General features: G+C 44.8%; 2 protein-coding genes across 2 annotated transcripts in view; both read left to right on the top strand.

The window, feature by feature from the left end:
- The first annotated feature begins 10,600 nt into the window (after nucleotides 1-10,600).
- Nucleotides 10,601-11,029, top strand: LOC139025181 (octapeptide-repeat protein T2-like). The gene has a single exon (XM_070440258.1). The coding sequence runs from the start codon at nucleotides 10,601-10,603 to the stop codon at nucleotides 11,027-11,029; it is 429 nt and encodes a 142-aa protein (XP_070296359.1).
- Nucleotides 11,030-11,193: 164 nt separating this feature from the next.
- Nucleotides 11,194-13,172, top strand: part of LOC112073710 (proline-rich protein 2-like) — a 21,857-nt gene continuing 19,878 nt past the window's right edge. Inside the window, exon 1 of the mRNA XM_070440257.1 lies at nucleotides 11,194-11,373. Coding sequence (XP_070296358.1) covers nucleotides 11,194-11,373 — 180 coding nt within the window. The remainder of the gene's footprint in view (nucleotides 11,374-13,172) is intronic.

Here is a 13,172-nt window from a genome sequence, read left to right as displayed (position 1 = left end):
ATAAGGCCTGGTTCCAGTTCCTGGAACCTAGATGTCAACAGTGTTTATAAATTGATTGATGTTTTTCTTTTGAGGAATGAAGAAGTACGGCTGTAAATTGTTCGTGTCACTGTGAAGGGCCGAAGTCTTTTATTGCGAGTACACAATAAAAGCGCCGTGGTATTTTTCTTCGGTATTGAAAACGAATTATCCCGTCTTAAATTTGATCGATTATTTACGTTTAGGATACCTGAGGAAGGATTAGGAACGTTGTTTGAAATGTTTTGGACCAAAGTTTACAGGTAACTTATTAGATACTTTGTAGACATGTTGGGCGAGTTGAAACCGTGTTTTTTCTGAATCAAACGCGCCAAATAAATTGACATTTTTGGGACATAAGAAGGGACATTATTGAATAAAAGACCATTTGTAATGTAACTGGGACCTTTTGGAGTGCCAACAGAAGAAGATCTTCAAAGGTAAGGCATATATTAGTTATTGGCTATTTCTGACTTTTTGTGTCACAACTCCTGGTTGAAAATGTTTTGTTATGCATGTTGTGTGCTGGACGCTGTCCTCAGATAATCACATGGTTTGCTTTCGCCGTAAAAGCCTTTTTGAAATCTGACACATTGGCTGGATTAACAACAAATTAAGCTTTATTTTGATGTATTGCACTTGTGATTTCATGAAAGTTTAATATTTATAGTAATTTGAATTTGGCGCTCTGCCAATACACCGGATGTTGGCCAGGTGGGACGCTACCGTCCCCACTGATCTACAAAAGAAGTTTTAACAAGTCAACATTACATTTTTACCAGACTGAATGGTTGGTATGGAAACGGTGTATTGACTCTTACCAGACCCAATGATTGGTATGGGCAATAGAGTATTGACTCTTACTCGACTGAATGGTTGGTAGGTCATAGAGTATTGACTCTTACCCGCTGAATGATTGTTAGGTCAATAGAGTATTGACTCTTGACTGTCTTGTAAACACTGACTCTCTAGAAGCTTCCGTTGTGTAGCTGGAGTTGTGTTGTCATTGATTGATGTCTGATTTTGTACTGTGTAGTGTTGATGGTGATGTAATCGATTTCCTTCTGGGATTATAAACTACTATTATTAGTAGTATATTGTCTGGTAGCTGGAGTACCCACTAAGATTCAGAGTACATTATTATTAGTATTATTGTCTTGTAGCCTAGTATCACTAAGATTCAGAGTACCTATTTATTGATGTAGTATTATTGCTTGTAGCCCTAGTATCCACTAAGATTCAGATACTATTATTAGTAGTACTAGTGTCTTGTAGCTGGAGTATCCACTTGAATTCAGAGTACTTTATTAGTAGTATTATTGTCTTGTAACCCTAGTATCCACTAAGATTCAGAGTACCTATTATTAGTAGTACTATGTCTTGGTAGCTGGGTATCCACTAAGATTCAGCAGTACCATTATTAGTAGTATTATTGTCTTGTAGCCCTAGTTCCACTAAGATTCAGAGTACATATTTTATTAGTATTATTGTCCTTGTAGCCCTAATATCCACTAAGATTCAGAGTACCTATTATTAGTAGTATTATTGTCTTGTAGCCCTAATATCCACTAAGATTCAGAGTACCTTATTAGTAGTACTAGTGTCTTGTAGCCCTAGTATCCACTAAGATTCAGAGTACCTATTATTAGTAGTACTAATAGGTGTACCTTCCATCTCAATCACATACGGTAGTATTGTGTTTTTCTTCCTTTGTGGATTTGTGTCTTGTACTGCTGTTTGATACAGTGTTGATACAGAAGGAAGACAGAAAGCTAATGAGTAAAGTGGTCCTTGTCATTTCTCCAGTTGTAACCCTTCAGGGATTATTAAGCTTTTGTTATTTTAGTTGTTTCAGTCGTCTCAAGTTGTTAAAAGTCATACTTTACTTTATAGGTTGGTATTTTGGGATCTGAGTGGCGCCGCGGTCTAAAGCACTGCATCTCAGTGCTTGAGGCGTCACTACAGATCGCTGGTTCGATCGGCTGTATCACAACCGCGTGATAGGGCGGTGCACAATTGGCCCAGCATCGTCCGGTTTGGCCTGAGTAAGAATTGTAAAATAGAATTTGTTCTTAACTGACTTGCCTAGTTAAATACAGGTTAAATAAAAGAATATTTTGGAAATCATTGTACAAAGGAGGTCTTGACTTCTTTTCTGTGCTTGATCAGTTCATGTAAAACGTCTGTTAAGGAGACGAGGCGTATTGAATTCTCTTCCAACTACCGTGAGGCTGATGATGTCATCGTCGTGGATTGTGTTTGGAGGCTTTTCTGACTTTCATTAAGTGTCAACAAAATCTGTTCTCTCTCTCTCTCTCTTTCTCTGCTCTTTCTCTCTCTCTCTCTTCTCTCTCTCTCTCTCTCCTTCTCTCTCTTCTCTCTCTCTCTTCTCTCCAGCTGATGACTGTCTATGAGGAGTAGGAGGCTCAGCAGACAGGGGCTGTGAGTCCCATACGACTCTAAACTCTCTGTCTTCCAGCCAATCAGAGGAGGAGAGATGGAAGTCAACTCCTATAGCTGTAAAGTCTAGTAGACATCACAACCAACAGAATAGATCTGTATCACAGGGTTGGTGGGATGATAATGAAAAAGTGCATTTTGACCTTTGTCAGAGGCAATGACCTTTGTCAGAGCAATCAAATCAAATCAAATGTATTTATATAGCCCTTCGTACATCAGCTGATATCTCAAAGTGCTGTACAGAAAACCCAGCCTAAAACCCAAACAGCAAGCAAGAAAGGCAAAACCTAGGAAGAAACCTAGAGAGGAACCAGGCTATGAGGGGTGGCCAGTCCTCTTCTGGCTGTGCCGGGTGGAGATTATAACAGAACATGGCCAAGATGTTCAAATGTTCATAAATGACCAGCATGGTCAATAATAATATCACAAGTAGTTGTCGAGGGTGCAGCAAGTCAGCACTCAGGAGTAAATGTCAGTTGGCTTTTCATAGCCGATCATTAAGAGTATCTCTACCGCTCCTGCTCTCTAGAGAGTTGAAACAGCAGGTCTGGGACAGGTAGCACGTCCGGTGAACAGGTCAGGGTTCCATAGCCGCAGGCAGAACAGAACAGTTGAAACTGGAGCAGCAGCACGGCCAGGTGACCTTTGTTAGAGCAAACAAGTTATGGGGTGATTGTAAGAGGTGGAGGGTACAGAGTAACACTGTTCCCACTAGTTGTATGTCATTACAACCAATCAAATTAATTATCATCAAATTAGTTTAGGTACGAGATACCGATTCAGTAAACAGAACCCAACTTTTAGATTCTCAGACTTAGATTCTCTATTATGTTAGGATCCATGGACTTCTTAGCCTAGCAAGCCCTGTGTCCTCATCCAGCCCTGAAAGGGTTAAACAGATCCCCTTTCAGGGCTGGACTGAGGGATCTGTTTAACCCTTTCATGGCTGGACTGAGGGATCTGTTTAACCCTTTTAGGGCTGGACTGAGGGATCTGTTTTAAACCCTTTCAGGGCTGTGGACCTGAGGGATCTGTTTAACCCTTTCAGGGCTGGACTGAGGGATCTGTTTAACCCTTTCATGGGCTGGACTGAGGGATCTGTTTAACCCTTTCAGGGCTGGACTGAGGGATTCTGTTTTAACCCTTTCAGGGCTGGACTGAGGGATCTGTTTAACCATTTCAGGGCTGGACTGAGGGATCTGTTTAACCCTTTCAGGGCTGGACTGAGGGATCTGTTTAACGCCTTTTCAGGGCTGGACTGAGGGATCTGTTTAACCCTTTCAGGGCTGGACTGAGGGATCTGTTAACCCTTTCACGGTCGCATTCAGGCTGGACTGAGGGATCTGTTTAACCCTTTCAGGCTGGAGGGGATCTGTTACCCTTTCAGGGCGGACTGAGGATCTGTTTAACCTTTCAGGGCTGGACTGAGGGATCTGTTTAACCTTTCAGGGCTGGACTGAGGGATCTGTTTAACCCTTTCAGGGTCTGGACTGAGGGTTAAACAGATCCCTCAGTCCAGCCCTGAAAGGGTTAAACAGATTAATCTCTCTCAGTTGTGACGTCGTGGTCCTCAGGGATCCACTAGGGATCTATACCTCTGACATGTGTCTTTCATTTAGGAGCCTGGTCAAACATCTTCCTCTCTCCTTCTCTCATCCTCCATTCTCTCCTCTCATCTCCATCTCCTCTCCTTTTCTCTCCCCATTCTCCTCTCACCCTCTCTCTCCCCATCTCCCATCTCTCCTCTCCCATCTCCTCTCCTCCTTTCCCCATCTCCCTCTCCTTTCTCCCATCTCCCATCTCTCCTTCCCCTCCTTCTCTCCCATCTCCCATCTCCTTTTCCTCCTCACTCTCTCCCCATCTCCCTCTCCCTTTCTCCCATCTCCCCTTCTATCTCCCTCTCATCTCCCATCTCCCACTCCTTTTCTCCCCATTCCTCTCAGCTCTCCTTTTCCCATCTCTTCCATCTCCCTCTCCTTTCTCCCAGATGAAACCTCATCTATCCTCCGGTCGCATTTCCACCCTTTCTCTTCAACCTCATCATCTCACCCAAACTCTCTACGCTCTCTCCCTCACTTTGTCTCTCTCCCCTCCTCGCCCCTCCAACATCTCCATTCTCCTTGCAGTCTCCCATCCCCTCATCGCGCCTACCTTTCTCCCATCGCTCTCCTCCCATCTCGCTCTGCCTCTCCTTTCTCCTATCTCTCCCCGCATCCATCGGGACACGGGTCACGCTGTCGTTTTCCCATCATTTCAGATCTCTCCCTCTCCATCTCCGATGATGCCCATTCTCCTTCTCTCCTTTCTCATTCGGCATTCCCCAATCTCCTCTCTCTCTCATTCTCCCATCCTCCTCGGTCCTGTGCTTCTTCTCCTCTTCCACTCCTCTCCCATCTCCCCCCCAGTCGTAATTCCAGATCGTGCAGTACAATTTTTCATCTCCTCTTCTTTTCTCAAGCGGATGTCCATTCCCCTGGATCCTCCCAACCGTGACTAACCACAGGAAGAGAAGAATGAACCCTCTATGTCCGTCCCTAAACCCCTTTCTCCTTAACCCCCTTGTTCATTTAGTTCCACGTTTCCCTGTTGGAACCACTGCTTTCATGACCTACTGTTGTTTTACTCTGCGGTGACTTTTGATTGCCTCAAATTAGCTCACAGAGGAGAACGTCACATCGGAGGAAAATCAATTAAGAGAGTTCTGGGAATGAATCCCTTCAGTGTTGGAGGCGTAGAGGATTGTAAATTCACTTTGCTTTTATGTTCACTTAGAGGGGTCATCACGGGTAACTAACCTTAACTATTGACCCTAAACTAACCTAAACTGTTGACCTTAAAACTAAGGTAAACTAGTGGGACATGTGGGTTAGCTTGACTCGGGTTCAACTACAGGTTCCTTTCTCTGGGTCAGATAATATATACTTTTATAAGGCCATATGAGATTCAAATGTGTCTTAGCTTATTTTCCACCGACCCCTCTGACACACACACACACACACACACACACACACACATACACACACACACACACACACACACACGTTAGGTTGGAGAGGCCGGAGAGTAGAAAATGTCATTTAGCATGTATGCTATCTTGATTAGAACCAAGCACACATTGCCTTTTACTCATTCCTGGTAGCAGGTCATGAGGTCATGTCGAGAGCCCTACAGAGCACGCTGACAGGACCTGGACTCTGTCACAGTGTCTAGAGTTCTCTAGCTATCACATAGTCAGTGACAGGAAAAGAGTGAACACTGTGCCTTAACCTTCTCCTTGGGTTTTAACCCACAGCCTTCACCTTCTACAGATGGGAACCATTTTACTGTGGAACATCAGCACCAGAAGAAGCATTATGAGCTATAGAACCGGACTCAGATGGACCCGTTACTAGACTGTGAATGTTCTGAACAGACTCTGTGGTCCGTTAGGTAGACTGTGAATGTTCTGGACAGACTCTGTGGTCCGTTAGGTAGACTGTGAATGTTCTGGACAGACTCCGTGGTCCGTTAGGTAGACTGTGACTGCTGTTCTGGACAGACTCTGTGGTCCGTTAGGTAGACTGTGACTGTTCTGGACAGACTCTGTGGTCCGTTAGGTAGACTGTGACTGCTGTTCTGGACAGACTCTGTGGTCCGTTAGGTAGACTGTGACTGTTCTGGACAGACTCTGTGTCCGTTAGTAGACTGTGAATGTTCTGAACAGACTCTGTGGTCCGTAGGTAGACTGTGACTGTTTGGACAGACTCTGTGGTCCGTTAGGTAGACTGTGATGTTTCTGGACAGACTCTGTGGTCCGTTAGGTAGACTGTGACTGTTCTGGACAGACTCTGTGGGTCCGTTAGGTTAGACTGTGACTGTTCTGTTGACAGACTCTGTGGTCCCGTTAGGTAGACTGTGACTGTTCTGGGACAGACTCTGTGGTCCGTTAGGTAGACCTGTGACTGTTTCTGGACAGACTCTGTGGTCCGTTAGGTAGACTGTGACTGTTCTGGACAGACTCTGTGGTCCGTCAGGTAGACTGTGACTGTTCTGGACAGACTCTCTGTGGTCGCGTTAGGTTAGACTGTGACTGCTGTTCTGGGACAGACTCTGTGGTCCGTTAGGTAGAACTGTGACTGCTGTTCTGGACAGACTCTGTGGTCCGTTTAGGTAGACTGTGACTGCCTGTTCTGGACAGACTCTGTGGTCCGTTAGGTAGACTGTGACTGCTGTTCTGGACAGACTCTGTGGTCCGTTAGGTAGACTGTGACTGCTGTTCTGGACAGACTCTGTGGTCCGTTAGGTAGACTGTTAGGTCAGACCATTACTCATGGAAGAGAAGAGACTGTCATGTTTGTGAATTGCAGCCATGGTTTGACAGAGCTACTGAACAGGGGCCTGAGCCACACGTCCTATTCATTTAGGGCCCTTTCCAGTTGGGAATAAGCGTGCGCCCACTTTGACGTTGGCCTAAATCATTCATTGATTTCAATGGGAGACTTGAAACAGAAATCTGATCACGTAAAAATGTCATAAACATTAGAGGTTGGATAAGAAGTAAAGTTTTGCAAACACATAGTGATCTAGCTATTGGAGGAATATACCTTACTACTAGATTATAATGACTATCTATTATCTGTAGAGAGAGAGAGATACCTACTACTAGATTATAGATGATATATCTATTATCTTTAGAGAGAGATCCATTACTACTAGATTATAATGATATATCTATTATCGTGTAAGAGAGAGAGAGATCCTTACTACTAGATTATAATGATCTATCTATTATCTGTAGAGAGAGATACCTTACCAACTAGATTATAATGATATCATCTATTATCTGTAGAGAGAGAGAGAATACCTTACTACTAGATTTTATACATGATTATATCTATTATCTGTAGAGAGAGAGAGATACCTTACTACTAGATTATAATGAATATATCTATTATTGTAGAGAGAGAGAGTACCTTACTACTAGATTATAATGATCTATCTTATACTGTAGAGAGAGAGAGATACCTACCACTAGATTATAATGATCTATCTATTATCTGTAGAGAGAGAGGATTACCTTACTACTAGATTATAATGATCTATCTATTATCTGTAGAGAGAGAGAGATACCTTACTGACTAGATTATAATGATTTATCTATCTATCTGTAGAGAGAGAAGAGATACCTTACTACTAGATTATAATGATACTATCTATTATCTGTAGAGAGAGAGAGATACCTTACTACTAGATTATAATGAATATTCTATTATCCTGTAGAGAGGAGAGGATACCTTACTACTAGATTATAATGATATATCTATTATCTGTAGAAGAGGAGAGATACTTTACTACTAGATTATAATGATATAATCTATTATCTGTAGAGAAGAGAGACTACCTTACTACTAGATTAATAATGATATATCTATTATCTGTAGAGAGGAGAGATACCTCTTACTATAGATTATAATGATATATCTATTATCTGTAGAGAGAAGAGAGATACCTTACTACTAAGATTATAATGATTATCTATTATCTTGTAGAGAGAGAGATACCTTACTACTAGATTATAATGATATATCTATTATCTGTAGAGAGAGAGAGATACCTTACTACTAGATTATAATGATCTATCTATTATCTGTAGAGAGAGAGAGATACCTTACTACTAGATTATAAGATGATATATCTATTATCTGCAGAGAGAGAAGAAGATATCGTACCGTATACAGTACTACTAGGTTAATTTCAGTAGTCTTCCAGGTGCACTACATAGCCACTACATAGCCACTACTAGACCCTACATAGCCACTACATAGCCACTACATAGACACTACATAGACAACTAATAGACCTACATAGACACCACATAGACCCACATAGACACCACATAGCCGCTACATAGCCGCTACATTAGCCACTACATAGACTCTACATAGACTCTACGTTAGTAGACTCGTACATCAGGCGGTGTCAAAATACGGCCCGCGGGCCGGAACCGCCCCTCAAGGGGTTTCGATCAGGCCCGCAGGATAATTTGGAAAGTGGAAAAAAATTGCATAAAAGAACATGGAATTAAATTATTTTAATTTTCTGCAGAATTCACTGGATAATCCGCGTAAGGGGCGCACTCTTTCCATCCAGAGTGTAGAAGACAGCCGCATCACTAGAGACAGAACTGAAAACAGCAGACGGGTATTAATGCGCCATCGTGCTGCTTGTTACGACGTTGTTTAATAGCCTGGTGGTTCTCACCTCTCCGCTGACACCCTCATTAGCCAAAATGTCCGTTATCCAAAGGAGAAAGTAGATAAGGGAGTGTAGAATTTTCGAAAGAAAAGTGGACCACGTCCTATTTTATTTACGAGAGAATGCACGGAAAATCCTTCGGGCTTGGGTGTGTTTGCAACAACGTTTTTGCGGTATTGAAAGGAAATAATATTCGGACGGCCCCTACGGAGACCTCATCACAGCGAAAAATATGACGGCTTGCAAGGAAACTGAGAAGAGATAGATTAAAACGAATTTGCTGGCGGGTCCTGACGGAAACAGCAGTCCACTTTCATCCAGAGCCGAGAAGTCAGTGAAGCAGCGGTAAAAAGCCAGCTATATTTTTCCTAATTGGGTTCTTGTGCTTCTTTACACAAAACAAACGGAAAGAGCATGATATTTGGTTATCTTGAGGGTAGCAGAGTGATGTATAGATTTGTAATGGTCCGGCCCACTTGACAAATCTCCCTAGGCCGTATGTGGGCCCACGATGCGAAATGAGTTTGACACCCTGCTCTACATAGACACTACACTCGTAGAACCTAGCATAACGCATATATAGACACTACATTATAGACACTACTAGACAGCTGAACATGACGTCGTACATAGACCTACGATAACTCTCTACAATAGGGACACTACATAGACACTACAGACACTATATAGACACTACATAGACACGTATATAGACACTATATAGAACACTACAGTCTATTGACAATAGCAGACAGAACCTTTGATTTGAACTCGTCTATGACTACATAGTGTACGTCCATTTGGCTCCTATTCCCCTATAGTGCACCTTGAGTCCTGGTTGAAAAAGTAGTGTGCTATATTAGAATGGGAGCCATTTGGGATTAAAACCTAGTCTTGGAGCTTTTTCTCCATCAATGCCTTCAGGAACCTTTGATCCGGTACTCTCTCAATGACTTCCAGACAGAGTCTTTGAGTTGATCCTGGCCCTCTCTTGGGGGGCTGACTTGTTCACATGGGTAGTAAATTATCCCCCCCACTTCCCCATGGCACACCTCAGCACAGGGCCCTCTGTAACCCTGACCCCTAGCCTTCTTATGAGAGGCTCCATAGACACACCAGGCTAAGGTAAACACAGCCAGTAAAATGAGAACAGGTTTGAGGGGGGGGGGGGTGGGTTGATGTAACACGCCACCAGACATGAGTTCAGAGCAAAAGCAGGAGGAGGAGGCAGTTTGAGTAAACACCGGCCATGCTGTCAGACAGTCTACTGTGGAAACACACACAGGATGGAGCAGAAAAGACTGAGATGGAGGAAGAGCAGGAGGAGAAGAGGAAGAGAAAAGAGGAGGGAAGAGCAGGAGGAGGAAGAGGAAAGAGAAAGAGGAGGAAGAGAAAGAGGAGGGAGAGAAAGATGAGGAAGGAGAAAGAGGAGGAAAGAGCAAGATGAGGAGGAAGATGAGGAAAAGGAGGAGGAAGATAAGAAGGAGGAGGAGCAGGAGGAGGAAGATGAGGAGGAATAGATAGAGGGGGAAGAGAAAGAGGAGGTGGTGGAGAGGAGAGACAAGATGGAGGGAGAGGAGGAGGAGAAGATATGGAGGAGGAGGGAGGAGGAGGAGTGGAGGGAGAGAAGGAGGAGAGGAGGAGGGGGAGGAGAGACAGAGATGGAGGAAGAGGAGGAGGAAGAAGATGATGGGAGGGAGGTGAGGGGGAGGGAGAGATACAGAGATGGAGAGAGAGGAGGAGGAAGAATATATCAGAGGAGGAGGCGGAGGAGGGAGAGGAGGAGAGGGGGAGGGAGAGACGGAGGAAGAAGATATGGGAGGGAGGGAGAGAAGGAGATGGCGGGAGAGACGGAGGAAGAAGATATGGAGGGAGGGAGAGGAGGACGATGCGGGAGAGACGGATGAAGAAGATATTGAGGAGGGAGAAGGAGGAGATGGCGGGAAGAGACGAGGAAGAAGATATGGAGAGAGGGAGAGGGAGGATGGGCGGGAGAACAAAGGAAGAAGATATGGAGGAGCGAGAGGAGGCGGGAGAGGAGGAGATGGCGGGAGAGACAGAGGAAGAAGATATGGAGGAGGAGAGGAGGAGGAGGAGGAGGAGATGGCGGGAGAGACAGAGGAAGAAGATATGGAAGGAGGGAGAGGAGGAGGAGGAGGAGGAGATGGCGGGAGAGACGGAAGGAAGAAGATATGGAGGGGGAGAGGAGGAGGAGGGAGAGGAGGAGATGGCGGGAGAGACGGATGAAGAAGATATGGAGGAGGGAAGGGAGGCGAATGGCGGGAGAGAAGGAGGAAGAAGATATGGAGGAGGATGAGGGGGAGGGAGAGACAGAGATGGAGGAGAGGAGGAGGAAGAATATATAGAGGAGGAGGCGGAGGAGGGAGAGGAGGAGGGGGAGGGAGAGACGGAGGAAGAAGATATGGAGGAGGGAGAGGAGGAGGGAGAGGAGGAGATGGCGGAGAGACGGAGGAAGAAGATATGGAGGAGGGAGAGGAGGAGATGGCGGGAGAGACGGATGAAGAAGATATGGAGGAGGGAGAGGAGGAGATGCGCGGAGAGACGGAGGAAGAAGATATGGAGGAGGGAGAGGAGGAGTTGGCGGGAGAGACAAAGGAAGAAGATATGGAGGAGCGAGAGGAGGCGGGAGAGGAGGAGATGGTGGGAGAGACAGAGGAAGAAGAATATGGAGGAGGGAGAGGGGAGGAGGAGGAGGAGATGGGGGAGAGACAGAGGAAGAAGATATGGAGGAGGAGAGGAGGGGAGGAGAGGAGATGGCGGGAGAGACGGAGGAAGAGATATGGAGGAGGGAGAGGAGGAAGGAAGGGGAGGAGGAGATGGCGGGAGAGACGGATGAAGAAAGATATGGAGGAGGGAAGAGGAGGAGATGGCGGGAGAGGAAGGAGGAAGAAGAATGGAGGAGGGAGAGGAGGAGGAGGAAGAGGGAGAGGAGGAGATGGCGGGAGAGAAGGAGGAAAAAGATATGGAGGAGGGAGAGGAGGAGGAGGAGGAGGGAGAGGAGGAGATGGAATTAGAGGAGGAGATGGAGGGCGAGGAGGATGAGGAGGGAGAGGAGGAGATGGTTAGAGAGACAGAGGAAGAAGATATGTAGCAGGGAGAAGAGGTGTGTGTTTTAGCTCAGTGAACCCTGAACCATGTCTGGCTAGTGTCACCTGGGCCTCTCTGGTAGTTAGTTCACTGTCTGTCTAGTGTGCTTAGAGACGTACTGAGACGTTCCAAATGGCACCCTATTCCCCATATAGTGCACTACTTTTAATCAGAGCCCTAGGGAGGGGGGCAGTCTGAGACCGGGGGTGAGGTTTTTAAGGATATCAACGTTAGCAGTGTTTATGTGCTTTAACATATTAATGTCAACTTTTAAAATGATACTATTTCTGTAGGATTATGAAAACAAAGTGTGTAGTGATGGTAGAGGGATGGGATACCCTTTGATATGATGTTAGTAGAGGGATGGTAGAGGGATGGTAGACCCTCTGATATGATGTTAGTAGAGGGATGGTAGAGGGATGGGAGACCCTCTGATATGATGTTAGTAGAGGGATGATAGACCCTCTGATATGATGTTAGTAGAGGGATGGGAGACCCTCTGATATGATGTTAGTAGAGGGATGGTAGACCCTCTGATATGATGTTAGTAGAGGGATGGTAGAGGGAAGGGGGATTGACAGCCTGGGGTCAGAGTAGTGAACATAGCAAGCCTTAGAAACTCCTGTTTTGTAGACTCTGGGGTCTGAGGAGTCTCTCTCTCCTTTCTCCCCGAACACCCACCCTCTCTCTCTCCACAATATGTCTTTCCCTGTATCTCACTCTCTCCCTCTTTCATTATCTCATTCTAAAAGGAATATTGATTTTAAGTCGATTCAATCAATTCCCCACCCAGTCTTAAGTGACCAAGGGGGGCTTTTTTGGAACTAAAGTGAAATCAATGTTTGACCCCACAAATATCATTTGACGTCTATATTTGTAGAAGCCTGGTAACACTCTTAGTGGTTGGCACCTGTCAAGGACTGACTGGTCCCCAGATGGGTTTTAAAAATCKTACTTTTTCTTATTAATATGAGTCATATGAATATTAATGTGTTAAGTAATGTTTTGTAATAGTATCTCTTACCTTACGGTGGGCATCTCTACCAGCTGTCATAACATAATAAATCAACTCCCTGTACCAGCTTTCTGTGCCACATTTACATCATGTTATTCTACGCTATATATACACATGTCAGTATGTATTTGTTTTGTGGTTGTAAATATTTCAGTTTCGATTTCCAATGTTTGACGTGGTGAGAGAGAGAGAGAGAGAGAGAGAGAGAGAGAGAGAGAGAGAGAGAGACTTGAATCAGTCATAGAGCCCATTGCCCTTTATGGTTGTGAGGTCTGGGGTCCGCTCACCAACCAAGATTTCACAAAATGGGACAAACACCAAATTGAGACTCTGCATG

The sequence above is a fragment of the Salvelinus sp. IW2-2015 genome, unplaced genomic scaffold, assembly GCF_002910315.2.
Source record: "Salvelinus sp. IW2-2015 unplaced genomic scaffold, ASM291031v2 Un_scaffold2340, whole genome shotgun sequence".
Classification (NCBI taxonomy): domain Eukaryota; kingdom Metazoa; phylum Chordata; class Actinopteri; order Salmoniformes; family Salmonidae; genus Salvelinus; species Salvelinus sp. IW2-2015.
The sequence above is the reverse complement of the archived record's forward strand: the minus strand, read 5'-3'. Positions and strand labels throughout refer to the sequence as shown.